Here is a 26,902-nt window from a genome sequence, read left to right as displayed (position 1 = left end):
CTCCTGCGAAAATTTCGAAATTTTTATATGTAGTCATAGGGCGTCAGCCTCATTATGTTGAGATGTTCAAAAAAGGAACATGTTTGGTGAGACGCTTGGCATCTCTCGTGGAGTGTTCGCTTCTGGTTCAAACTTCTAACTTTGCACCTGGACGAGGTGACGAGAAACCCGGGCCCGACTCTTGCTAAATGTATAAATGGAGAGCAGATGGAGGATCGAACTCGACCCTCCTGCCGACCCAGTGATGTATTTTACCATCAGGCCATCCCGGCATGAAAATTTCGCCATTTTTATATGTAGTCAAAGGTGGCTGACCACACGAGGCTGGTTTTGAAGGTAAAAAAAAAAAAAAAATTGGTGAGACGGGTGGCGTCTCTCGTGTGCGATGTGACGGCACGCCAACCTACCTCACCCATACCCCCTCGACCACGCCAGTATTTCCTACCACTGCCTGCCTTCAGAATGTCATCCTGAGATCAGGAGAGAAAGTGCAAAGCCAACTTTGTTTTCGATTGAAGACCAGTTGACCGAGATCGTGTCGTTTTTTCATTTTGCTTTCTTGGCGATCGTGAATAAAGTGCAAATAAAACACCCATTCCGCACACTTCCAAAACGCGCAAGCCAACTTTATTCATTGTTTCAAGATGCTTTGTTGATCGGGGAAACTCCGCTGAAATAGTTGAGACGTAAATCTCGTCTGGATGCTTGCGGGGTGCTCTCTGCAGGTCCCAACGGGGCCGGGGGCTGAAGAACCTGCAAAACCCAAAAGATCGCGGTGAAATCAAATTTTCGTTTGTCAACACAAGAAAAATAAGGACGCCGAGGTCGCAGGTGACGTCAGTATACGCAAATATACAGTACAGCTTCACTAAATATACAGCTTCACTTGCACACTACAAAATGTATATCCTCAGAATAAAGTTTGGAAAAAAGGGGAAACGTATCTATTTTAACAGTCGGTTATCTTTTTTTTTTGCAACTTTTCGCGAGCTAAAGCCACAGCATGCTAGCTTACGAAAACACGTCAAACCAAACGCAAAATTCGAAAAAACAAACCGGCGAATAAACACAGCTGGCGCGCAACATGTATCTGACTTATTAGCTATTTACAAAGTCGTGAAAATCGAACTGTCAGAGGAGAACCACGGATGTCTCGCCATAACGCTCCTCGTCCAAATATCCGTACCAATAAAAAAAAGGTAAAATGTGTTTCAAATTGTTACATTATTTTCCGTTGTATTGTAATATACAGTGTGCTAAAAGTGGGTACGCCTTTTAACGCATGAGGGTTAACCTTTGCAGCATTTGGCTGATAAATTTGTGCAAGTCTTGCAAATCTACAGTTTAGTGTGACATAGCGTTTTACAGTTAAAGGCTTTCCAAACATATCTCACGCATCACTAATACCAAATAAACCTCGGCAGTTTATTGGCATTAAACTTCAATCTGACACAGAGCAGACAACATTGACACAGGGAATATAGAAAGCATCACAGATGAAAGTGTGTCATCACATTTAGTATGGGACCATAAATCAGCATACACCTGTATCATTTGATGCGTGTGCTGGGAAGCTCTGGTTGGCGGAAGACGTCTGATGTGACTGCTTGGAGGTTAATCTTGATTTTATTGCACCTTCAGGCTTAAAAGGAACGACAGCAGACATCACGAAAAGGATCTAACTTGTCAATGCAATATCGATGAGGCCCGACAACACTTTGTCCGCAGGAGGAGCGCGGATGATGACCTGTTTGTTTCCCAGCTTTTTAAAAACCCACCAACGAAATAAATTTTCTGTTTAAAAAAAAAAAAAGAAAAGAGCATCCGTCCTCCATTTCTCCGTCATGTTTTTTAAGGCACATGTCAAAGTCACTGAAGGTAGCGCTGGAGGTTTAGCGTCCCATGGTCGGCATGGTGACCGCCGGGCTGGTCACGGTGGCGTCCTCGGCTTTCCACTGCGACGTCACGGTCTTGATCTGTGTGTAAAACTGGATACCCTACACAAACAAATGTGCAACGGGTCCGTTTGAGTCAATGAATCTGCTTTTCCGTGGCGAATGTACGATTTTAAAGATTTCTGACCTGTTTGCCGTAGAAGTTAGTGTCTCCCCTGAAGGAGCCCCTGGAGCCGGTGAAAGAGAACATGGGCAGGGGCACAGGAATGGGAACATTCACGCCAATCTATGGAAAAATCACAAACTATCGTCACTACATCATATATGCAGACAGGTTGCTGTCTGTATTTGGGTAATATTGCAAATGCCCCAGTCCCCTTTCGATGAGGACTTGTCAATGTCCTATATATTATTGCCGACTCATTTCACCTGGCCCACGTCCACCTCGTGCGTATATTTGCGCGCCGTGGCCCCGTTGGAGGTGAATATGGCCGTGCCGTTGCCGAAGGGGTTGTTGTTGATCATGGAGATGGCGTCATCTAGGTTGTCAGCCCCCAGCACGACCAACACCGGTCCAAAAATCTCTTCCTTGTAGCATGTCATGTCCGGCTGGAGACATCATTAAATGCAATAAATATCAAGTCTTTGCCTGCAGCTGCTTGAAAGTTCAAACTTTTTATGCTTCGGCGAAAGCGTAAAACAAGTATTTTATCATCTTCCTCGGGATAGACGCTCAGTGGGGGGACACAAGACTGAACAGCTGCGGGAAGACACGACAATGCGGTGGAACTTTCTTTTATTATGGATTCGATGTTCCGTCTGAATAAATACCCTACCCGCAGCGAAAAGGAGGCAACCGTTGAAAAGTGTTAGGATGCTTTTGTTCGGAGTGATGTGATTCTTACAGGGGCATTTCTGTCTCTGGTTACCCTCCATTACATTTTAGCAATGGGCAGGCAAAGTGTGGCCCCCAAGCAGTTACAACAACATCATACATTATCAAGAGTGCTGTCATATTTGTTGCATTAATTTAGACACCGCCCCAACCGGAGTATTGGTTCATTAAAAATGCACTTTCATTTGTATTCATTTATCTCATTAGAAATATGGCTGCTTAAATAACGACCTTTATTTGAGTAGGTTTTCCAACCTGTACACGTGAAAGACGGTCTTGAAATCAGCAGAGCTTTTGAATAGAGGATAAAGACTAGGGGATGAAGCTCGGCTTCTCACAGCAATTAAGAGGGAGAAAAATGCCAACATAAGAAGCTGGACAATTTTAGGAACCTGTAGGTAGTCGAAAACGTCATTTCTTGAAACAATGGATAGAGAGGAAAAAAGATTTGATGGAGGATTACCGTTACGCTGCCCAAGATGGTGGGTCCCACAAAATTGCCGTTCTCATATCCTTTGACGTTGACGTTTCTGCCGTCCAGCAGCAGCTTGGCGCCTTCGTTGACGCCGCTCTGGATCAGGGACTCCACGCGGGCCTTGGCCTCGGGAGAGATGAGCGGGCCCACGTCCGCGCCGGGCTGATCGCCTTTACAATGTCCGTCGTTAATCGGCAACATGTAACTAACACTTGGGGAGGGCACGGCACTTACCTGCGTTGACGCGCAGCGATTTGGAGCGCTCCACCAGCTCCGGGAGCCACTCGCGAGACTCGCCCACAAAGATGGCGGTGGAGAGAGCCATGCAGCGCTGGCCGGCCGCTCCGAAAGCGGCGCCCACCAGCTGGTTGATGGTGTTCTCCTTGTTGGCGTCCGGCATCACCACGCCGTGGTTTTTGGCACCCTGGGTAAAACAATTAATACATTCAGCAAGCTGCAATTTTTTGCAGAATCCTGCGCATAAAGTAACGCCTATCGCATCAAGTGTGAGTATTAGCATTGTAGGCTAAGACGTACCATGTTGGACTGCACCCTCTTCCCGTTCTTGGAGCCTCTTTCATAGATGTACTCTCCCGCCTGGTTGGATCCCACAAAGCTGATGGCTTTGATGGCGGGATGGTCGCAGATGAAGTTGACGGCTGCGTTGAAAACACACACAAAGGCTTTAAAATCCTCCTCGGAATAAAAACCGCGCCCGCGTTGTTTATGGCACTGACCCGCGTGCTGGCCGTGGATGATGTTGAGAGTGCCGTCGGGCGCTCCGGCGTCCTGCAGCATCTTGGCCAGCAGCATGGTGCATCCGGGGACGCGCTCCGACGGCTTCATCAGGTAGGTGTTGCCGCACACCATGCCGATGGGGAACATCCACAGCGGGATCATGGCGGGGAAGTTGAAGGGAGCAATGCCGGCGCACACGCCGATGGGCAGGCGGTAGGTGTACGTGTCCATGTCCTTGGTGATGGACGGCAGCGTCTCGCCCAGCATCAGCGACGTGATGCTGCAGGCGTGCTCCACCACCTCTGTCGGAGGATGGCGACAAAGCTACAAGTATGTCAAGTCGGCTGAGAAAAAAAAGTCAGAGTTCATCAAACTTGTTAAAACGATGTTGAAGCAAGCCATCTACTTCATGCTTAATTTCAGTACCAGCCAATTCTAGACCAAGTCTGAAAAGACGTTTGAAAACGTCTTTGGGAGTGAATGAGTTAATAATACACTTGCTCGATCAGTAGTTTCCGAAGCGGCCGATTGCCTTTGGGTAAACGCAGCTTGTGTCAACAGGGTGTGACTGCGTGCTGGTACGGAACAGCGTTTGTTACTTTGGCGTCAAAAAAAAGGTTTGCATCCTGCTCCAGAGCGTTCCCATTTAGCGCCCAAGCTAGCATCCACATTTAGCTGAAGCCGCGTTTTTACTGTGGACGAGCGTGCGACGCAGTCAGCGGCAGGATTTCTGTTTCCGTCATCAGAAAGAAAGAAAGAAAGAAAGTAAAAGACAGCAAGACAGATCGAGCCAAATTGTGTTTTTATCGCGGCCCATTAAGCGGCCAGCAGCAATCAATCCGGACGACGCACATAAAAAGCTCACTGGGGCGCTTAGGAAGCCTCGCGCCGCGATCCACTGTGCAGCTGTCTTTAGTGGAAACGCATCAATCCATGAGGATCCATGAAGATGAATAACACCGGAAAGTCAAGAAAAACACTTGCCCCGAGGGGACTTTAAATTGATCAATAACACCTCATTTGCTTTTTCCATTGGTGTACTAGTTTTTTCAAAAAAAAAAAAAAAAAAAAAAAAAAAAAAAAAACAACCTCGGGACTTCTACTCACGCAGTCCTCGGAATACATCGCCTTCAGCATCTGCCAGCGTCTTGCCTTGCTCCAACGTGATCATCTTAGCCAACTCTTTCTAAAATTTAAAAAAAAAAAAAAAAAAACCTCGGGACTTCTACTCACGCAGTCCTCGGAATACATCGCCTTCAGCATCTGCCAGCGTCTTGCCTTGCTCCAACGTGATCATCTTAGCCAACTCTTTCTAAAATTTAAAAAAAGGAAGACAGACAAGCTTCGGCAACATTTTCTCACAAAGTGGTTGTGATGACACGTGTCAAACAACTCTTACAATGTTGTCTTTGATGAGCTGCTGGTAGCGCAGGAAGATCTGCTGGCGGCTCAGGATGGACGTCTCCGACCAGGAGTGGAACGTGCGGGAACAGGACTCCACGGCGGCCAGCATTTCTGACTGGGTGGCTTTGGGGACACGGCCCACCACATCATTAGTGGCCTGCGAGGGGGGGCAGAGACAGCGCGTTCAGACACGCCGGCTGCGACCAATGCGGGGAAGTCGTTACATCAGCTCACGCATTAACATTTACGGCAAAATGTTTTTGCTGGTCTTTGACAACGTCGTAAATTCGACTTGCAGTATTTACGAGGCTTCATGAGCTTGCCAGAATGTTGCCGAGGACTCTGATATCTTTTGCAGTACTTGTTTCATCTCCTCAAACTACCTCTGATAGTGCAACAGAGCAAGCAAATGCATCTATAAATACTCACAGGGTTGTGGATGTCGAGCCATTCCGATGTGTTGGACTCTACAAATTTTCCATCAATGAAGAGCTTGGTGGTGGGCTGCAGAGGTCACACAAATACACCGTCACGTGATGTACACTCTCAAATGGAAACTTTATGTGGAACCATTATCTTTTTAAAGGCATTTTTAATGGCTGTAGGACTTTTATTGGTGGGGTGGTGAATCTTGTGCGAGCTAATCTATCTTTCCATTTTTCTGCAGCACATGTCTTCATTGGGAATATGATTGCGGGAACCTATCTCAGCTGTTTTTGATTGAGAGTAGGGGTACACCCTGAACTGGTTTGGCCGTCAAGCTTTATGGCCGTCACAACAGGATTTGTTCTTGGTGAACGACAAAGCAGAAGGACTGCTGCTACCACATCAGATGAAAACATTGAACCCCGAGAGCAGCTGTTTATGCAAAGTTGGGCATCAGCTATCTGGAGGGCTGCTGTGGAATTCGACAAAAGCTTGATTCAGGTTTACAGAGTGAGAAAGATTTTGCTATACGGACACGCATGTTTGTGTGATGTTGGAAGAAGCCAAAGTTCTAGGAAAAGGCCACCGCAAGCAGGGATTCAAACCTCAAGACTCACAAGTGTGAGGCAGAAAAGCTAATAACTAATTTAGACAAAATGACTAATGTGTAACTACATGTTGGACGTAAGCAAGGTTGACTTGACTTGTTTGATTTTTTTGCCCCCCACAGTAAGTAAGTTGCTTGAAGATTGAAAGGCGAGATTTGAGTCTTGAACATTTATGACTTAATCAAACCTCTGGTAAACTGAATAGAACATGGATGGGCGGATGTGTTTGTACTTTTTGGGCAACTAGTGATTCAGAACATATGCTGCTCATAATAACAACAAGCTGGGGGTGTAAAGGGGCTTTTGTTTGACCATAATTCTACGTTTTTTTTTTTTTTTGCAATGAAAACTACTTCAATTAGACTAAAAGTGACGTGAAGGAGCCCTGTCATGCTGACGCTGAACTGACGCGATGTTACATATTGGAGAGTTGGAAAAGCTGCATAGTGGGAGATCTCATCTTACCACAGAGGAGTAGCACATACGGCCCAGCTGCACGGAGGATGTCTGGAAAGTATTCAAACAAATTTGGTGAGCACTCAACTAGGCAATCTGGTTCACGTCATGCAAATAAGGCTCCATTTCATGTCAGGAATCAAAACACATTTACTCTACAATCAATTGAAGTAGAGCGAATAGGATCGGATTTAACCGACCAACCAAGTCTCATGAACAAACAGCGAGCAGCAGCGCGTGCTGCAAGCTAGCTACGTAGCTATTAGCTCCAACCCAGCAGCCGAGAAGTTGACATTTTAACGCCAGTTTGATGATTTACCTTCTTTTTCAGCACGGAGCGGAATATTGCTGCCATTGTGGAAACTAAGGTTACGGTTTTAGTCCTTCAAGCGACCCACCACAAATCACGTAGAAGCCGTCAAAACGTCCCCTGGCAAGAATTACAGGAGGCGGGGGGCGGGGTTGGATCCGTAAACCAATCGGAGTGCTCAATGTTTGTGGCTCACCATTACTCCATGTGGTTTGTGAATCGATTAAAACACACGTCAGCGAGTGCAGTCGTCGTTTCGCTTCCTTGTTAGGCGGGAGGTTTAAACAGCGGACCAATCCTCAGGCGGTATTCAAAGACGCCCTAATTTCCTAGAAGATGATTGGCTGCTATCACTCCGTCACCGCAATATAACTTTGTCTCTGGTTCAAACCTCTTGGCGATGCGTGCGTCAAAAATATGTCAAAAGGTGCGTACACGAACAATTAAAAAAGTCAAGATATAATAAAACTCGTTTTAAGCGTCAAAGCTCGCTCTGAGACAAGCTGGGTGAAGGCAAACAAGTCAAATTAAACACTCGAGTTGTGAAGTGCTAGTTTCCATGGTAACATGGGTACAAGCAAGATGGAGTTCCTGCAATGGAGTTGTGAAGATGTTGCGACATGGATTGAATCCATTGGATTTCCACAATATAAAGTAGGTTGTTATTGATGCTCGCCAGACACAACACTGGATAACACGATATAGTGATTATAATCAGTTAAATTGTTTTCATGGCAGCTGTGCTTCACCGAGAACTGTGTCACGGGCAGGAAGCTGATCTTTGTGGATTGTGTCCATATGCCAAGACTTGGAATCACAGATTTTAAAGACATGCAGGTAGTGAAAGCCGCTCACGAGTCTTAAAATATACAATAGAAGCTTAAAATAGAATATGAAAGAAGGTTAGAGAAAATGTGCAGAACACATGACCATATCCAACATATGCTTTCTGCTTGTCAAACACATTTTCTCTATGTGCACCTTGATTTGAATTAACAGTGCGCAGCATTCAAATAGAAGACTGACTCACAGATTCATTGGCCACTTAATTAGGTTACACCTACACAATGGATTACACAAACTTTGGATTGATTAACTGAAAAGCCTTCTCATACAGCTGAATATGATCATCAAAATATCTCGTGTCTCTCAGACTGAACTGACAGCTAAATTAGCTTAGCGTGCCTACTTCAGTGCGGCAGCATCAAGGTGGAAGCAGGTGCAAACAGATAACGAAGGACTATTTGATTCAGGATGCTCACACAGCCTCCTTCATCTTCCTCTCAAAAGACGAAAAAGTCTCAATTCTCGGCAAGACGAGAGCACCAAACAAAAATTTAGACACTCTATCAAAGGGCTCCCTTACCCCCGTCCGACTTTCCGTACTCACCTGCGGTGCGCTCGGCAGGCTATCGCGGCACGTGTGCGCGAGCTGCTGGGAATCTCAGAGGTCCTGTGGAGTCGCAGCATCGCAGACCCGCCACGGGACATCGAGGGCCTCTTCCTGGAGATGAAGAGCCGCACGGGGGTGAAGACCGATGAGCTCACCCCTCAGCAGCTGCTGGAAGACATCAGCCACTGACAAGATCAAAGTGTGTACAGTGAACCGCTGTGCATTCCAGACGCTGAGACCCTTAAAAAGATTTTATTCTTCTTCAACTTTTTAAACACCTTCCCGATTGTAAACAGGCAAAATCACGACGCTGCCGGACATATATTCTTTGTACTCTGCGAAAAATGATTAGTATTACGGCAGCTTAGTGAGTCATGCTTGTGGAACTTGGTAAGTACTCTGTGAAAGTATCATGTAAAGAAACATGAGGAAAAAATAAATAAAAATATTAATTGCAGCGAGGAATTCCATGATTGAAAATGAGGTACGTTCCAAAAGGAAAACTACAATGTATCCATGTTGCGGTACACTGTATTGTGCCTAGAGAAGCGCGGGGAGTGTCGATGCAATTTTCTGCCCGCCAACTGCCCTGGTGACTCACTCACATGCGAGTTCTGACATTCACACTTCCCGCCCGCCGAGAGCCTGCCTGTTGTAATTACGGCCGCGGCAAAGTGCTGCTATTACAATATGCTGTGTAATCAAATACATGAGATATTGTTTGAAATAATCATGACTTAAGTGTCCCGTCGGGTCTTTCACTGGCGAGTACACATTAGGTGTCCAGTTCCATAACCCGGAACGCTAATAATTGGACCTCAAGGTAACTGTTTGTAACTACCAGGAGGTCCAACGCTGAGGTATGGTTCAAAGGTATGTCAAAGTCAAGGATACAAAAGTAGTAGCACCCTGGGGACAAAGCGTCATCCACTTAATGTGCACAGTGGAGCATGCTTCTTGTACTTACCTTTTGAAGGCCACATTTTCCCCCCCCCTATTCGAATCTGGATTTAGGCCCATTTTACTGCCATTTCTCCTCTCTGTGATCCACTTTTCAATGTTTCATAAAAATGTGTTTTTCCTGTGAAATGTTTTTCCTTTCCTAGATGTCTTTTTGAACTGTGGGTCTGTGAAGCCCTTTGAGACATTTTTGTAATGAAGGGCTAAATAAATAACTTTTAAGGTATGAAATGCGGACTATGGGGGAGGGGGGGTTTGTTGTAGTGTGCCAACTGATTCACAGGGGAGCTTTAAGTTTCAGCCAAGTCGACATTTCTTCAACGACTGATCTGTGCTGTACTCTGATTGCAACAGATGCAGGAACACCCAGAAACAACAACATATATTTCATCACATCCTCTTCATTTAGGTCTATCCCTAAACTAATTAAACATTACAGCTTCGCAATCGACCGCTGCCCATCTGTCTGAGACACCTGCTTCCTATTTGGGCTTGTTTGGGCCATTACCCTATCGTAGGCGTTCGTCAAAGCCTGGAATTTATTGCTTCATACCAAAATGGCTGACTTCTTGCCACTTTCAAAGACGGGACCTTGAGACTTTTTCCTGTCATGATAGACAGGTCCACCCAATTTTTTGGGTGGTCAGCCGAACAGGTGTGGTGGGCTGAATGAGTTTTGCTCCCAAATCCGTATCTTTTTGGGAAGGAGAAAGTGGTGCATGCTGCATTCTGTCGCGCATGCAGTCTCTATCTCTCCTCTCTCTCTCGCTCTCTCTCTCTGCGTGTGCATGAATAAATGATGACGCTGGGCCCGTGAGAGCGGCGGGCCGGCAGGCAGGGCTCATGTATGTGTGAGTGTGCGTTGCATCTGTCTGCGCAAACAAACGCTCTCTGTGCAGCCGCCATTGCAATTCCGAACACAAGCGCCAGTGGAACCGGCCAGCGAGAGGAAGTGTGTGTGCGCGCGCCGTGTGTCTGCACGGATGTATGACGGCGGCAACCTAGCAGGCAATCTGGATTAAGAGAGAGAGTGGGGACGAGAGAGAGGAATTATAGGAACATCTGGCCGCAGTCATTCACAGCGGCTGTTCAAAAAAAGCAGCCTCCATCCTCCTCCTCTTCTCTCTCTCTCTCTCCATCCATTTCTATCTCACTCCTTTTTTTTTTTGAGGAGGAGGTGAGGCTGCCTTCCCCCGAGCAATGCTCACTCCTCCCTGGCGTGGCGGATCTCCTGTTCTTCCTCCCTCCTTGAAGGGCATCGACGGGGCTGCCAAGGCCGGCCACATGTTACCGGAAGCCAGGCGAACGTGTGCGGGACACCTGCATTAATCCGCTGCCATTTCTTACCTCCTTCCGAGGCGGAGATGCTGGTCTTCTCCCTTTGACTGTGGGGCTGGATGTGTCCTCCGCAAGGTAAAAGGAAATCTCCCCATAGATGTCAATCAACTCTCGTGATGGGGTAAGGGTGGTGTGTAATTGACGTGAGGTGTGTACTTGCATGCAGCACTCCTGCAAGGTCAGGAAAAAAAAAGATGTATTTTAGTTTTCCCCACATAGGTGATTAGTTGCGAACATTGGGCCATATTTCAGATATGATGTCTGCTGCGATGGGTGCTTTATTGCCTCTGGCCCCCCGAGGATGCGCTGATAGCCGCTACTGATGAAGCTTCCCCTTTCTGTTGGGACTGTCAAGTGATTTAAGCCGAGATGATATGCAAATGACACCTCAGTCACAAGGCGTGCTGGCGTCAAACCCGGGCGAAGCGAGTGTTAATGTTCACACCTCGCGAGGCATGTGCCAGGCTTCTAAAAACTGTCTGGAGAACGTTCATCCAAAATATAGAGAAGGGCTTTGATGTCGTTCTAAAAACAAAATGTTCATAAGGGCTGGGCAGAGTTTACTGAACTGCAGAGTGTGAGGAGGCCTTTGTTTGTGCGTCAAGAGCAAGTGGAGTTTAAAACGAAATTTTAAAAAAGGACTAACATAGAGAAATGCAGTAAAAGAGGAAGACACTCCACAACGTGAACCATTGCTTAAACAAGGACACACATAACATTATGGAGGCGACCACAACTCAGAAATCCACAAATATCATCTTGAATACCGAACAGGGAACTCATTTTGAACATGCTCTGTAACATTGAAGAAAACTCTTTCGAGGCATATACATGGGCGGCCAAAACATTGTGGAGCGACCATGAATCCGAATCTACTGGAATGCGAATTGCTGACGCCACATACTATATATCATCTTTACTATGCAGGGACTCTTTTACAACATGCTCTACACTGTGTAGATGCTTTGTGATGAGCTGGTGTTTTGGTTAGCAACTTATTCCAAACTGACTCAGCAGTCAAATCTGGAAATCTAAAACAAAGCAAAAATGACCACCATGGGGAACAAAAAGTGGAAAAAAAATTAAGTTATGCCAGCTTTTTGAGACGTAAAGATGGATGCATGAGTAAATTTTAAAATATAATGGGGAAAAAAATGATTTTGGAGAAGACAAAACCATTAAAATGAGGAAAAATTTATAAGCAATGGGATGCTAATCATTAAAAATCCGATCTCAAATGACCTTACTTTGCAGAGAACTCTGTTTTTGTGGTTTGGTAGGTGGCGCTGTTTTGGTAAGCAACAGAGGTAATTAGTTATGAGCCATTTCCTTCCCTGGTCGAGGTGCTATTTGGATGCATTCGGCCACTAATTGGGGCTTTGGATCTGTTAGGTCACTGTCTGAGGAAACACGGTAATAAACATGGTTCATCATATTTTAACATAAATTAAGCCTGGCGTCTCCTTGCCTCATGTCAAGTGTAAGTCATCGTGTGGTTTATTATTCCCAAGCGCCTGCGGGCATCATTTGAGTCCTCAGTGCGGGCCTACCATATTGCCCCCCCCCCCCGCGCTACATGCTTCATATGCAGACAGGTAAATGGTAAATGCTAAATTGACTTTCACTTGTATCGCACTTTTCTACCTTCGAAACTCAAAGCGCTTAATAAACACTGTTATCTCATTCACCCACTGATGACGCAGGATCAGGAGCAACTGGGGGTTCAGTAACGAGAGTAAGTGTCAGCCACAGCCCAGACCTAAATCAAATTGAAAAATCTGTCAAGGGCTGTGAAGAGTTTCCGTGGCAATCTTACATACATTGACGCCTTGAGGTACAAGTGACCTGCCTTATGGGTTTTGCCACACTGGTGCTGTCATTCGGATTTTTTTTTTTCCTTTGAAAAACAAGCACACCACTATACTCTATACTCACAGGCGTATAACACTTTGCTTTTTTCCTTTGAAAAACAAGCACACCACTATACTCACAGGCGTATAACACTTTGTACAAGTGCTATTCTTTGTATTTTGTTTGTGTCTCCGTGACTGTGCAGTCCTATGCTGCCTCCAGATGGCAAAGGTTGGCACTTATTCATGATGCATAAACAGTTTAATTCTTTGCATTCTGTTGAATTCGTTTTATTAAGCACAATATTACGATATTCGTTCTAGTTTGCCTGATTAAAAACACTTCTCAAGTGGCCATTGTAGTTCATTTTTTCTTAACTGGAAAAACCTATTTTAAGAAGAATGTGTTATGCTCACTTTCAATTTAGCTCGTCCTCATTCCGCCGCAAAACGCGACAAAGTGGGTTGTGCAGGGGGTTTTGTCTGCATGCAACGTGGGAAGGGATTGAACTTATTTTTCTTACACTCCTTCTCTACATAAAATCGTCCGTGTAGCGCGCCGGCAAGGAATTAAACGGACGGATGAGAACGCACATCTCATATTGATATTCCACAGTGCTTTCCAAGGTTTCTGTGAGAGAAAATCCCAGGTCATAAGCCCCCTCCCCTCACATCAGGGGTGCGATTGCACAAGAGCGGCGGCAGAATGCTGATGAGTATTTGAGCTGCATCTCCTGCCTGTTCTAGACAGCTAGACGTCGGAAAATATGAGGAAGGTTGTGTGTCGGTTTGCTCCTCACCATCCTATCCTGACTTTTGCTTCCCGCTCTGATGCCGCGCGAAGGAAAACACTTGCAAAATGGCAGGGGAGACTTGTAGATGCTGATGAACAGTACTTCTCTTGATTCAACAGGGTCGTCTTAGTGTGATGCACACACACACGCAAACCCACACGGGTTGAGATCTTGACATCCAGTCCAAGCAGAGAAATTGCAGTTGCCTCTGAAATTGCATTTGAGATGCCGCCCCCCGCCTGAAAAACAGAGAAAAAAAAATCTATACCAAGAGTATTGTGTGGCAAAGCAGCATATCACTGCAATCAGAGATGGGTAAAGTAGCCGCAGATTGTACTCGAGTAACTTTTGTCACTTTTGAATAAGATGACTCAAGTACGAGTAAAAAGTAGCCCTGTAAAAATAAGTAGGAGCAAGTCATTTTTTTTGTGAAACAAATACTGAAGCATGTACCTAATTTAGGATTTTTAATCAAAGCATGAATGTCAGCTAGCCCAAAAATATAAAATGGTAATGTGCAATTTCATGGCCGACAATATCACTTTAACTGAGATAACAACACAATAAATCTAAATAATAAAATAACCCAAATTATGGCCAATTCTGCCACGGGAAATTGTGTTAAATTAATTTTCTGTGTCTACACTCATGAAACAGCACAACAGGCTCACCAGGCAGATTCCTGATTGCGATTCTTTTCTCTGTTGTTTTTTACAAAAATGTGTCACTTTGAAAAGTTTGCGTGTGTGTGGCCACAGAGTGCGTGCAGTCTATTCCATTTCGTTGCACCCTGTGGTGTAATAACAATAAAGCTGATCTCATTTTTGAAGAAAAAAGAAGTTAAAATGAATTTTGTGGGGGTTGTTTAGGGGGGCTGGAATGGATTTGTTGCATTTACATTTATTTCAATGGGGAAAGACGACTTGAGATACACATGTGGTCATGGAACGCATGTTTCAAGGCATCACTGTCTTTATTCAGATATGCATAATTTGAATACATTCCTCCTTGGCAAATGTGCCAACAGTTTAGACATTTCCAGGGTAATGTGTTATGGTTTGCTCAGTTGCTTTTGTGTTTCTTTCTTTGTCTTTTTTTTTTTTTTTGTGGGCTAATCCTGCCAAAGGCGTTCAAAATAATACCTGCAGGCTTGGCCAGCTAACAATCAGAAATTGATGCAGTGGGAGCATCAGTAGCATTAGTGTCAATGGCTGTCTCTCACCATTAGCAAGTAATAGCACCCTGACAATTTTCGGGGGCTTTAAAGCAGAACCTCATTTGTTATCCGTGACTAAATTGTCCGGGTGCTCTCTCTCCTTTGGGGATTCTTTGTTCTAAATGTCGTTAGGTGATCTTGAAAATGAGCCCCCCCCACTCCCCTGATTGCATCTCACCTCCCCCTTCACGCTGCCCTCAGTGTGACGTTTTTTTCTGTGTTGCCATGGCGTCGCCGCTGTCACCAAAGAGTTATCACGTTCAGAGGAGCGTCACAGCGCATACAGAAGCGCTAGTGAGGCAGACGTTGCGGCATCCATGGTGGGTCACTTTCATAAACTGCTTTGCTGCAGCCATTTTCCAGCCACATTGCATCTTGTTTCGTTTTGCTCAAGTGGGATACACACGGAGACAATAAGGCCAAATGTGAGCATTTCCGAGTCAGCAAAAGCCGGATTATCAAATGTCTCTAAAGGATTATCCTGAGTGATCCCCCTGTTGTGTTGGGGTACACACATATTGATAATTGTTCCAAATCTGAGTATTTTCTCTCCAGTCTAATCAAAGTCATCTAAAGACAGATTATCGGATGTCTTTAAAAGATTATTAGATTATGATAAAATGTATTCAGTGAGGTATAAACATAGCGATAAAAAAAATCTCGAAAAGATTATCCTGAGTCATTCTTCCAGCGATGTGCGGTTGCGATTGGAAATATTGAACAGATTCAACATTTGTGTAGGCCTGGTTTTAGCTTCCTTTGGGCAATCTCATTTGCCTTGCTTGACCTTCCCATGATTCCCTGATTGGATGTGGGCTTGCCGAGGCATCGGAAAACATTTCCCCTGTGCAAAACAGTCGCAAGGCGAGTCAAGCATCGATATCCTCCGCGACTGTAGAGCGCAGCTCTGCTGCAGTCGCCTGTTTCCATAGATTGGTGGGGCGGGGGTGCAATGTGTGGCGAGCTGCCTCTATTAAGCAGCGATCCACCCACCGGAGTGCACGTGTGGGCGTGCGCTGTCAGTCTGTTGTGTACTCCGGGGGCGCAAAAACAATCTGGGAGGTAGTAAAGCAACATGTGATTGACTGGGCAGGAGATGACGTCAGTGCGCAGTTTATTCCCCCCCCCGCCAAAAGCTTATCCAGAGAGAAATGAGCGCACCCAATGTGCAGGATAATGACTTAACGTTGGCAGTGTGACATTTCAAAGAGGAAGAGCGTGATTGATGAGCACGTTGATTGATTATCTGCTTATTTGTTGGTGTACCTGATGAGAGCAACCTGTTATGCAAATCCCAGCGGAGCGCCGGTAATTAAATGCAAATTAGTGGATACGGTGGTGGATATCGCCTGTCCTGTTTCGCTGGGGATTAGTGGTAACTATTCACGTCACGTTCAGCTAAGTTTTCCACAGGAAGGTGTAGCGAGAGAGCAAGAGAGAGAGAGAGAGAGAGAGAGAGAGAGAGAGAGAAAGGAAGGCTCAATCTCTCCACAGTAAATCAATTTCACATCTTGAGCGCAATTTGAGCATGGAAGTTGCAGGTTGTTTCTGCCTCGTTGCCCATCAACAGAGGTCCTGTCAGTCAGCCTCAGAGCAGTTCACAATGTGGAACTGCACCTCGGAGCCTCATCAGCATGAACACATCCATCTCGGATCTTCGTTAAAAACAACATACACACCTCATCAGCGTTAGTTTTACCTTCACATTAACGAGAACATATACACCTCATATCCTCGTTAAAAAGGGCACCCCGTATATCTCATCATTGTCGGTGTAATCTTTAGCGCTTGATTAACAAGTTCATAAACACCTTAGATCCATATCACCATAAAGCTTTCCACATCAGGGCCTTATTCAAATTAATACACAGACCTCAAATTCTCCTTGAGGTGAACCTAAACAGTCAACTTCGATACCTCCGAGTTAACTGGTGAGCTATGCCTACACCCTGAGAATTATCTTCCCTTTGGATAGTTTGCTGACGTGGCCAATTTAGACTGCCTTGTTGTCAGCTGTGAGTGCACACATGTTGTGGAGAGAAGGATAAAAACCTCCAACACGACTGCTTGGACACGAGTATCTGGCTGAGGTGGCTGCTTTGGAGTGCCTCGTTGTCACAGTGTGGAAAAGCCCTGTGCATCCATCAAGTGGCATATATTCCAACCACCGGAGAGTTTTAGCGTACATATTTTTGTGGGTACAACATGTAGTCTTGTGTAGATATTTTTCCAATGCTGTAGAAGTGCTTTTTGATTGACAGTTGGCAATTAAGCGGTCAGTAGTTTCAGCGCATTCGGCGAACATGCCCACTGAGTCTGAGAGGAGAGGGAACAGCTTGATTTTTCACGATCTTGAGGCCTCATTTTGTACACTTGAAAAATTCAGAAGACATTTACAGTATTTCCACTTTACAAGGACCTAAAGTAAAGGAGTAGACGCTGTACTTCGACTTTTATGAGAGTCTACTTAGGGTCTCGACAATGGTTCTACTTAAGACAGAGTGCGGCTGTTATGATCCAAAGACAAATAAATGAACGGATAGTAAACCGCGTTGCGATTTCTGGAAACACTAACTCAAAGACATTTCTAGCTTTCTCTTTTCGGCTCCATGACAGCATGTCTCAACATTCGCACGTCATGATTAATTCTGTGTGGGACTCTGTGAGGGTGTCTGCTCGCTGCATCTTGATCAGCAGTACTCATAAGATATGTCATACCCAGCAGGCTCACTGCGACAATATCATTTCTTCCTGATCATCATCTTCATGGCGCATTTCAAACCTGACCTCCTTCTGTCCCACATTTTCCGCGCCTGTCAAAGCATAACCGTCGCCGTTGACCCCTCCCGAAACGTCACCGCGCTGTCTGATGTTTCCTTCCTTCGCCGACTATCGAGATTATTCGACACATGTTGGCTTCCGCAATCACGGCAGGATTCATTTGGAGGGGCTCCGTGCTGAGGCCAGACTTTTATCCACGCTGGCAGGACGCAGTGCTGACAACGGAGGCATTACGAGTAAACCACCCAGCCATAACCATAAACCTGACCTTTCTCATCTGTATTTAAAGGTTAGCCGGTAGATTTTTTTACTGCGGTTATGGGACTGGGGATCGCTTGTTGTCAGCATTTGATTGGATTGGTTTTCACTTTGGCGGAATACAAGACAGAAAAATGACTCAAAATTCCAATTCTTGACAGTCGCTATAAGATTTCCACTTTACTCTCCATCTCCTGTGACAAGGCCGGGGGATTCATCAAATGCATCTCTCGTTATCCTCCATCTCTCAACTGAGTCATAAATAAGAGTCGAGAGAAAAAGAAAAATCAATGGCAAGGCATAGCGCATCGTTGCAGAGCCACTGGACCCAATGATCCCAATCCTTTTGGCCACATGATCCTGGGAGATAAGCATCTAATTCTGATCAGGGCCTCGGATGGACACTTCAGACTTTCATCCCTGTGTACGCAAACATAAAAGCGGCGGCATTAGCAAATCAGAAAGGCGGAATTGGCGTTTCCCAAGTTGACTTCGAGACATAAGCCCCTTTCAAAATGCCTGTCAACGCAATCTTTTTTTTCGGAATGAAATGTACTGGAGACATGGACTGGAAGCAGTAACCGCCAAGTGAAACGCTACAAAATAAAGATAACAGACTCTTGGGAATCAATTAATACAATTTAATGGAGCAACTATTAGAATGTTGCTTGTACATATTGGCAAACATGCAACTAACTACTGGGTAGCATAAAGGTAAAAAAAAAAATGCGCTAAACGACTCCAAAAAACACACAACACAAAACCGTCACGCGGGCCTCTGAAGTCTGCAGGTGACTAATTAGTTCCACGTCTAATTTGCACGGCATTCATCGTTTGTTGACCCCCTGCTTACAATTTGGACAGAGTGCTGAGCCAATGATTCTATTTACAACCTAGTTGTAAAGCGCTTCAGGCTCAAAAGCATCCCTGTCTTGAAGGGAGCGAATTCCCCCAGCAAGACAAATGAATGTTTAATAGCGATGACAGCGCTGCGCAGTCTCTGCTCGATAAACCATTTCCCTTCTATCGGCGTTTCTCTCTACCTTATCTTTGCAGGTGTAACCAGGTGAATGACAAGTCCAATGGAGGCCCTGCTGCTTTATCTGATGGTCCTCTGTGTGACTGTAAAGGCCCACAAGGTTCAAGTCTGCCCCAAGCGTTGCATTTGCCAGGTGCTCAACCCCAATTTGGCCACACTGTGCGATAAAAAGGGGCTGCTCTTCGTGCCCCCCAATATCGACCGGCACACGGTGGAAATGCGCCTGGGGGACAACTTCGTCACCAGCATCAAGCGCAAGGACTTTGCCAACATGACCAAGCTGGTGGACCTGACGCTTTCCCGCAATACCATCGGGACCATCGTGCCACATGCCTTTAAGGACCTGGAGAACCTGCGGGCGCTCCACTTGGACAGCAACCGGCTGACGCGCATCACCAACGACACCTTCAGCGGCATGTCGAAGCTGCACCACCTCATCCTGAACAACAACCAGCTCACGCACGTTCAGATCGGCGCCTTCAATGACCTGACGGCCCTGGAGGAGCTGGACCTGTCCTACAACAACCTGGAGAGCGTGCCCTGGGTGGCCATTCAGAGAATGTCCAGCCTCCACACCCTCAACCTGGACCACAACATGCTCAGCTACATCCCAGAGGGCACCTTCTCGGGTCTACAGAAGCTTAAGAGGCTGGACGTGACCTCCAATAAGCTCCAGAAGCTGCCCCCGGACCCTATTTTCCAGAGGTGAGTGAATGTCATACGTCTGAAGTCTTAACCTTCAAGTGTCAAGCAAGTCCTAAGTCACCGTTTTTCACATCATATATCAAACCCAAGTCAAGTTGAATCTCATGAATCCAAAGCCAAATCCGGTCAAGTCTTGCACAAGTTTTAGCCAAGAAAGTCCCAAGTCCTAAAAGCGACTTAAGTCTTACTTGAGTCCAGCCATGTAACTGAAGTCCCTCATCGCTTCTGTTTTTCAAAGAGCTGGGGTCCTAGCCACCTCGGGGATCATGGGGCCCACTTCGTTCGCATTGAGCTTTGGCGGGAACCCGCTGCGGTGCAATTGCGAGCTCCTCTGGCTGCGGAGGTTGCGGCGCGAGGACGATCTGGAGACCTGCGCCTCGCCTCAACACCTCGCCGGACGCTATTTCTGGACTGTGTCGGAAGAAGAGTTCCTGTGCGAGCCTCCTCTCATCACTAGACACTCTCAGGTGTGACCCCCCCCCCCAAAAAAAACGCCCTCTCAATTATTTCGCTGTGGCCTCACACTTGGCAGACTTTTCCAACTAGTAAGCTATTTGCAGAGCGTGATACATATGCCATTCGAGCGATGAGGTCTAGAAAAAAATAAAACGATCCAATCGAGGCGGCGTGGCGCAAAGGACAGCCGTATCTCACCTCTTTTCAATCACTGTGAATGTTTTTATCGTTCCCGCATGTTTGCCGCTGTATCGACAGTCTCGCCGCTGCGCTAATTCAACGTGGCAACTATGATCAATAGTCGATTACATTCACAGGGAGCAGAGCTGTAAAAGCCCGAACCTGGTCAACATATCAGTCCGGTGTTGTTGTTGCAGGAGCTGCGGGCCCTGGAGGGTCAGAGCGTGACACTACGTTGTAAGGCTCGGGGGGACCCGGACCCCATCATCCACTGGATAGCCCCTGACGGACGCCTCATGTCAAACTCTTCCAGAGCCTCCGTGCACAGCGATGGCACGCTAGACATCCACATCAGCACCGTCAAGGACTCAGGTTGGTTTGGAGTGTCCACCAGGTTAGATCATTAAGTTACAAGACTCAAATAAATATACGACTGAACACTCGCACGGAGCTGCTATAGGCCACAATTTACGCCAAGATGCTCACACGCAGATTAACCCAAACAACTAATCTATTCCAACTCCAGGTCCAAACTCACTCGGCCACGCCCCTTAGAGGCACACACTCAACACAGATGGCCTAATATTTTTTTTTCATGATTGGATATACATATGTTTGGCTAAATAAGGCTTTAGAGGTGTGCGAAACTGCTAGATTTCTGTATAGTTTATCATTGAATGCAGTCAGTAAATGTACAAGATTTGGAAAGTCAAAAGAGATAACCCAAGAATAATAATAAGTAAATTTTTTGTGCTGATGCTCATACTGTTGTTTTGTGTGGTTAAAAACAGATCTAGCTTCATGGATATTTTAAAATATTTTGAGTTGGATGACAAAAAGAACATTTCTTTTCCCGACTAAACGTGAAACCACAGTTTGCCACAGGTTACCTACCTTATAGCTTCCTTGCTATCATTCCAGACAAGAATAGTACACCTGTTGGAAAAAAAAGACATCTTAATTGTTCATGTGGTAAAACACATTTGAAGACTAATGTCAAGATTTTGATGGATTTTTTTTTTTAATTCCCTTCCAAATCACGTCATAGGCTACGTTTTGGTTCCTTTCCAGCTTGTGGGCAAGAATAATATACTCATAAACACGTGGAACCTTGGTTGTTTAAGTGGTAAAACCGCTTGAAGGGTGTTTAAGCGGCTTTCAATATTTGGAATTGGATGATAAAACAAATGTTTCTTTCATTTGGAGTAGCTCCACAGGCAGGCTACAGTTCTACCTCTTTGTTAGTGCGCCAGAAAAGAACAGTTAACATGTAAATACACCCGGGAAACTGAGCAACACATCATATCTTTGTCGATTTAAAACAAATTTTAACGACCTGTGGATATTTTGGGATATTTCGAGCTGGATGAGAAAAAGTAACTGGCAAAAGATTTCGTCAACCTACCTGTGAAAGTCACACGCGGTGCCTTGTTTTGTTTATTCAGTCGGAAAAAAGTGTAAACACGCATTAAAGAAGACAGGCTAAAAATATATATGTACTTGGTCCTCAGTGTTCTTACACTTAGCGTTTGAGATGTAGCACCATTAAATAGTCCGCTTAACAAGTGCTGCTCGGCTTTTTATTACCTTTGTAATGCTCAACCTTTTTCTGTGTTTGTGCTAAATGAAGCTTACTGTAAATAGGTTTAACTGTAGGCGTAATTGACCTAAACGGTGTTGTTTGAAATACATGCCTATCCTTAGGTTTGCAACAGTGGCGGGAAAACGTTTGTGCTCACATTTTCAAAATGGACAGACAGGCCGGGTCATTTGTGGATGGGAATCAGGGTTAAATGTGGATGTAAGAAAATTATTATTCTGATCATGAAGTAAAGAGTTATTGTGGTTTTGAAATATTAACCAGCAACTGTATTTATTAAAAAAATTCAAAAAATGTTAACCCTACAAAATTATTTTTACAGTAGAAAAATTAATCCGTTACTTGAAGGATTTCTAACCAAAAAAATAAATGCAGCCAGAATAAGTGTTATATAATTATATTACGTGAATTTTAAATCATGTGTAGCATTTGCAATTTTTAAATATTTTACAATATCTAATCATCCAGTTATCAATAAATACAATTAATCAACAATAGATACATTCATGTAAAGGAATTTTTTGCAAATTAAAATTTAAAAAAACTTGTAGATTGTGAGGGGGGAAAAAAAAGCAACAAAAAAACAAAACAAGTGCACTCATCAAATGATATGACCTATCTCTAGGTTCTTTCACCTGCGTGGCCTCCAACCCGGCCGGAGAAGCCCAGCAGAAGGTCGACCTGGTCATCGCTAAGCTGCCTCACATCACCAACAACACAGCCGTCGAGCAAGAGCCCGACCCGGGGTCTTCGGACATCGCCACTGTGACCAAGACGGGGGCGGAGGGTCCGGGCGGCGGTGTGCCCCTCGGTAACACCAAGACGGGCCTGGAGAAGAAGGTGGTCATAGCCGAGGCCACGTCAACCTCGGCTGTGGTCCACTTCAACTTCCAAAGGAACATTCCGGGCATCCGTATGTTCCAGATCCAATACAACGGGACCTACGATGACTCGCTGGTGTACAGGTGAAGATTAAGGGTAGACATTTCAAAACCAGGGTCAACACAGCGGTCTAGTAGTGAGCATGTCTGCTGCTGTAGTGGTACACTTGCCTGAAAGAAAGAATTTGTATGATACAAAATCTGAATGAGAAAAAAAGTAGACCAGAAAACTACTGAAATATTAAATGAAAATAAAGATAAAATATTCCTTTTTAGGAACATTGCAAGAAAATGAGAAAAACAATCTGAATTTCAAGAGGGGGGAAAAAGCTACTTTTACAGAAAGAAACATTGTAAAATTACAAACTTGCTAAATATAAAATGACCTCAGCCACGACCAAGAGTGTTACACTGCTTGTTTTACCAACTCAGGACACCGAATCCCTCAGGAAATTCGGTCCCCCCCGGCAGGGACTGGACTGTCTTTGTGATTATTTGCGGTGTCCATTAATCCAATCAGGAGTCCTAATGCACCGCATCCCACTTCTCCTTCTTCAACTCCTAATCCCCTTTTGCCGGAGTGTACCATTTACCGCCGCGATAATGCTTAATCAACAAAATCAAAAATAACAAATGTCAGCACTAAGATGAAGATGAAAGCAGCGTCAGCCCAGCCGGCGTTTTGAAGAAAAAAAAAAAAGCATCCCATGCGTCTTTCATCTATTTTATTCTCTACTTAGATGCTCATCATTCCAAGGACATGATGGGACGGACTGGGACAAAAATGATGCAGTCAAAAGCGTGTTTTTGGTGTTTGGTGCAGGAAAAAGATAGCATGAATACTGAACATTTCATCACAAAAGACGCTGCCTAGAATGAATCAAATGTCACCAACGATGAAAGGCAGGCATGTCTCGGATGGCCGGATGTCAGCATCCAAACAATCAACCGCATAATCTGATGAAGCGCTAATCCAGGGGTGGGCAAATTTGATTGGCGTTTAATTTTGAAACTGGACAGATGGCAGAGGTCATTACCAGATAAGTAAATACTAGCAAAATAACCCGTTGACATGTACAGAATGCTGAATTTCTGCATGATGTAATTTCTCAATTGATATAAACAAACACCCACACGCACGAATAAGATAAAGGATACAGTAAATGTATGTTGGCCGCATGCCGTACCGTGTCCCGTCCGCATCTTCCCAGAATGATCCCGCCCACCAGTGAAAGCATCCTGGTCAACAACCTGGCGGCAGGGACGCAATATGACCTGTGCGTGCTGGCCATCTACGACGACCAGGTCACTTCACTGACCGCCACACGGGTCATCGGCTGCATCCACTTCACCACCGATCCGCAGTACCTGAGGTGCCATTTCATGCAGTCCCAGTTCCTGGGTGGGACCATCGTGGTCATCATTGGAGGGATTATCGTGGCCTCAGTGCTGGCGTTTATCGTCTTCCTCATTGTCCGCTACAGAGTGTGCAACCAGGGAGACGCAGATAAGGTTAGTCTAGCGCAGTAGCGGGCAATGTATTTTGTACCTCGGCCTTCGGTGGGAACATAATCCACCTTTCAGTAGGGCCACTGTCACAATAGAAATAGTAAATGCTTTTTAAAAAAAAAAGATGTTAGTTTAAATTTACTGTCAATCTAAGCATAAAAAAAAAAACCTCAAGAGAATGAGAGTTTGTGTATTTAAAACAACCACATAGCTGAGTCTTTCAGTTCCTACCTTAATGCTAAGGCTAATTAACATCGATGTGGCAGTGCCATTTCTCTAAAAGCAACAGAGTGAACATAAAACCATGTACAAAGACATTGAACCTTTTTTCCAACAGACTCTGGAAATGGGCGACATTCGTTCCCTGAGCAGCGATGGGCAACTTCAAGGCTGTGGACTCCCCAAGTCTCTGTCCAAGCAGGTCCTACGTCCGGAGAAGAATGACAAGGACTGCCTTCGAGTCGCCCTCCCGCCCCTGGAGCCGGCCAAGCAGCGAGTGCCCGTCGTAATCACCGCCGCCAACACCGGCACCGCCAAACCCTCACTGCCCGACTGCACTGTGTCGACCTCGGCCGCCAGCCACAGTTGGCACCCGGCCTCCCCAAGGGTGAGGCGCCCGATGGCCCTGTCTAAACCGTCCGACGTCCGGCGGGCCGAGATGCAAGAGGACGTCGAACTCAACAACGTCAATCGCAATAACTCCTCAGAGGTGAAGGTGCCACCTGTGGCATCCCGTGCCCAAGCTCCCAAATGGACTGCAGCTCCCAGGGTGCCGCGAGCACGCCAGGCCCCTCGGCAGTACATGACCGTGCCCGCGGGGGCCGCCAGATTCAACCGCAGACACTCCCTCAACGCGGATTCGTGCCGGGAGCGCTTATACGTGGGCTACGCCAAAACGGGGACCAGCCTGCGCTCCAAGCGAAGCCTGTCCATGAGTGGCGAGCTACCGCAGATGCACAACACCGCAAACATTCAACGGGCCCGCGACAAGCTGTCCCGCTCCGAGTGGCTCCTGGAGAGCACCTTATGATTCGGAGTTTACCGACGGATTTTTCCTGAATTGGATGGTGGCCTGCTTGAAGGAGAACCGCCTTGCCCTGTCGGTGGCGTTAGCGTCCGGCCGTTTGGAGGAGAGGGAGGGTTGGGGCCTTGAAGGACCTCCACGCAAATCAAATGGAAATATGAGCGGGCGTACGGACCCTCCTTTGGTTTATACGCTGTAACCAATCGATGTTTTCTTCACAAGTGGACCATGAGAAGCACAACATGTATAGTATAAAACAAGCTCCTGTACAAAGGTTTTCCAAGGCGTATATCTCAAGGCGACTCTGGGAAGCTGTTTGCAAGGACATCAAATAAATGCTCAAATGGCTTCTATAAAGCTGTCTGAGAATTTATTCCATCTCCTTCATATCAGTCTTGAGGTACATGAGAGTACGGTCTTCGTCCTCTTACAAAGACAATTCAGCGCACTAGTAGAACAAATGGGGCGCACTAGTGCTACTAGCACAAGGATATTGAATAAATGCTAAATCAGCATTTCCATAAAGCCCCAATGCCCTTGCTATAAGCTTAAGATCTATGACTAGTATAGTTTTGTCCTCACTATGAAGACCATTACACGCACTAGTAGAATGACCATGTCTTACTTGTAATGCAAGGATAGCGAATAAATGCTCAAACGGATTTGTATAAAGCCGTTTGAAAAGTTATTCCATATCCTTGATAGCCAGCACAAGGTTCATGACTAGTATGATTTTTGTCTCCTTGCTAGTATGACAATTCAGCGCACTAACAGAGGACTAGTGTGCACAAGCAGACGACTAGGATGCACTAGCACAACCACTGTGTCTTACTGTATTGGAAATGTTTTTCCACCACTAGTGCCACTTTTGGCATTCTCGAAAGTAATTGAATCTTTTGTGGTAAACAACTGCGCTGCAGCAGTGGCACTACTGGGGCCAACTTGTAGGCATGTGTCATGCACACGTTACTAGTAGGAGGCAGTTGTTCTACTAATGTGCTGATTTGTCTTACTCGAGCGTACTAATACATGGACCTGAAGACAGATAGCAAGGATACAGAATAAATTCCCATACGGCTTTCCATTTGGCGACTCTTATTGTCATTCCGAATGCGGTAACCCAGACACTGCACGATAAAGACAGACGAGGACTCGCCTCTGAATGACCTTTTTTTTTCCTGTGTGTGGAGATAATGAATGTGCTTTTACATGCCAGACGGAGCACAATGCAGCATTTTTTTTTTGGGGCGATGGCATCAGTTGACTCAGCCTGATACTGCCCTCTGGTTTGAATTGATCGGATCACTTTTATCACATAAGTACGTCAAGACCCGACGGGCATGGTTACGTTACGCGGGGATGAGATTCAGACAAATGAAGACATTTCCATGCTGCCCCCGGTCTCTTAAGGTATTATCACGCTGATGTAAATTAACTTGTAAGAGGAATGAGCACAATTAGGTACTGGGAGGGGGTGTCAGCTCTTGATTTTGCCGTTGTTTTTGTTTGATGTTTAACAATATAAATAAAGCAGTGATACAAGGGAAATTTCACTTGAGATGTCCAATAGTGCAGTATGTGTGTGTTGCTATTAAAAAAAAAAGTTAAAAGTTGCTTTCCTGGAGCAGTTTTCCGCTGTCAATGGCAATCCGGCTCGGGTTTGGACCGTGGGGGGTGTTGGCAGGACGGCTGCGTCTGTTGCGTAAGTAGC

At 45.6% G+C, this 26,902-nt stretch overlaps 3 protein-coding genes and 2 long non-coding RNA genes across 6 annotated transcripts; 2 read left to right on the top strand and 3 right to left on the bottom strand.

The window, feature by feature from the left end:
- Positions 1 to 1,407: 1,407 nt before the first annotated feature.
- LOC109523183 (methylmalonate-semialdehyde dehydrogenase [acylating], mitochondrial) lies at positions 1,408 to 7,360 on the bottom strand. 2 transcript variants are annotated; one of them, XM_019882170.1, is made up of 12 exons: positions 7,217 to 7,360; positions 6,907 to 6,948; positions 5,837 to 5,911; positions 5,403 to 5,564; positions 5,237 to 5,315; positions 4,003 to 4,305; positions 3,803 to 3,924; positions 3,500 to 3,689; positions 3,254 to 3,435; positions 2,325 to 2,504; positions 2,083 to 2,181; positions 1,408 to 1,997 (listed from the first exon to the last, which is right to left on the bottom strand). In XM_019882170.1, the coding sequence occupies exons 1-12, from the start codon at positions 7,250 to 7,252 to the stop codon at positions 1,893 to 1,895; spliced, it is 1,575 nt and encodes a 524-aa protein (XP_019737729.1). In that variant the 5' UTR covers positions 7,253 to 7,360; the 3' UTR covers positions 1,408 to 1,892. The 2 variants fall into 2 exon arrangements, with proteins under 2 accessions (XP_019737729.1, XP_019737738.1); XM_019882179.1 differs by lacking the exons at positions 5,237 to 5,315; positions 5,403 to 5,564; positions 5,837 to 5,911; positions 6,907 to 6,948; positions 7,217 to 7,360 and adding an exon at positions 5,111 to 5,199.
- Positions 7,361 to 7,462: 102 nt separating this feature from the next.
- LOC109523253 (sterile alpha motif domain-containing protein 15-like) lies at positions 7,463 to 10,507 on the top strand. The gene is made up of 3 exons (XM_019882271.1): positions 7,463 to 7,861; positions 7,946 to 8,044; positions 8,616 to 10,507. Exons 1-3 carry the CDS (start codon positions 7,775 to 7,777, stop codon positions 8,787 to 8,789), a joined length of 360 nt encoding a protein of 119 aa, XP_019737830.1. The 5' UTR covers positions 7,463 to 7,774; the 3' UTR covers positions 8,790 to 10,507.
- A 379-nt stretch (positions 10,508 to 10,886) lies between these two features.
- On the top strand, positions 10,887 to 26,805 carry lrfn5b (leucine rich repeat and fibronectin type III domain containing 5b). Its single transcript, XM_019882158.1, has 7 exons — positions 10,887 to 10,973; positions 18,854 to 19,541; positions 19,780 to 20,008; positions 20,375 to 20,549; positions 22,403 to 22,742; positions 23,870 to 24,170; positions 24,505 to 26,805. The coding sequence occupies exons 2-7, from the start codon at positions 18,868 to 18,870 to the stop codon at positions 25,195 to 25,197; spliced, it is 2,412 nt and encodes an 803-aa protein (XP_019737717.1). The 5' UTR covers positions 10,887 to 10,973; positions 18,854 to 18,867; the 3' UTR covers positions 25,198 to 26,805.
- On the bottom strand, positions 10,969 to 22,494 carry LOC109523267 (uncharacterized). Its single transcript, XR_002169727.1, has 4 exons — positions 22,413 to 22,494; positions 21,072 to 21,113; positions 13,549 to 13,781; positions 10,969 to 11,069 (listed from the first exon to the last, which is right to left on the bottom strand). It is a non-coding gene; the product is annotated as an uncharacterized LOC109523267 (long non-coding RNA).
- LOC109523281 (uncharacterized) lies at positions 22,516 to 23,925 on the bottom strand. The gene is made up of 3 exons (XR_002169733.1): positions 23,846 to 23,925; positions 22,723 to 22,829; positions 22,516 to 22,605 (listed from the first exon to the last, which is right to left on the bottom strand). It is a non-coding gene; the product is annotated as an uncharacterized LOC109523281 (long non-coding RNA).
- Positions 26,806 to 26,902: the final 97 nt, after the last annotated feature.

Source organism: Hippocampus comes, unplaced genomic scaffold, assembly GCF_001891065.2.
Source record: "Hippocampus comes isolate QL1 unplaced genomic scaffold, H_comes_QL1_v1.1 scaffold594, whole genome shotgun sequence".
Lineage (NCBI taxonomy): Eukaryota > Metazoa > Chordata > Actinopteri > Syngnathiformes > Syngnathidae > Hippocampus > Hippocampus comes.
The sequence above is the reverse complement of the archived record's forward strand: the minus strand, read 5'-3'. Positions and strand labels throughout refer to the sequence as shown.

Excerpts from the sequence above, each read along its gene's own strand:
- LOC109523183 (XM_019882170.1), bottom strand. The coding sequence starts at position 7,252 with ATGGCAGCAATATTCCGCTCCGTGCTGAAAAAGAAG. Across the intron at positions 5,912-6,906 it reads GTATGTGCTACTCCTCTGTG|CCCACCACCAAGCTCTTCAT; the intron begins GTAAGATGAGAT and ends TGACCTCTGCAG. Across the intron at positions 3,925-4,002 it reads CATCCACGGCCAGCACGCGG|CCGTCAACTTCATCTGCGAC; the intron begins GTCAGTGCCATA and ends TTTTCAACGCAG.
- LOC109523253 (XM_019882271.1), top strand. The coding sequence starts at position 7,775 with ATGGGTACAAGCAAGATGGAGTTCCTGCAATGGAGTTGTGAAGATGTT. Across the intron at positions 7,862-7,945 it reads TTGGATTTCCACAATATAAA|CTGTGCTTCACCGAGAACTG; the intron begins GTAGGTTGTTAT and ends TTTTCATGGCAG. Across the intron at positions 8,045-8,615 it reads CAGATTTTAAAGACATGCAG|GCTATCGCGGCACGTGTGCG; the intron begins GTAGTGAAAGCC and ends TGCGCTCGGCAG.
- lrfn5b (XM_019882158.1), top strand. The coding sequence starts at position 18,868 with ATGACAAGTCCAATGGAGGCCCTGCTGCTTTATCTGATGGTCCTCTGT. Across the intron at positions 20,009-20,374 it reads TCATCACTAGACACTCTCAG|GAGCTGCGGGCCCTGGAGGG; the intron begins GTGTGACCCCCC and ends TTGTTGTTGCAG. Across the intron at positions 24,171-24,504 it reads ACCAGGGAGACGCAGATAAG|ACTCTGGAAATGGGCGACAT; the intron begins GTTAGTCTAGCG and ends TTTTTCCAACAG.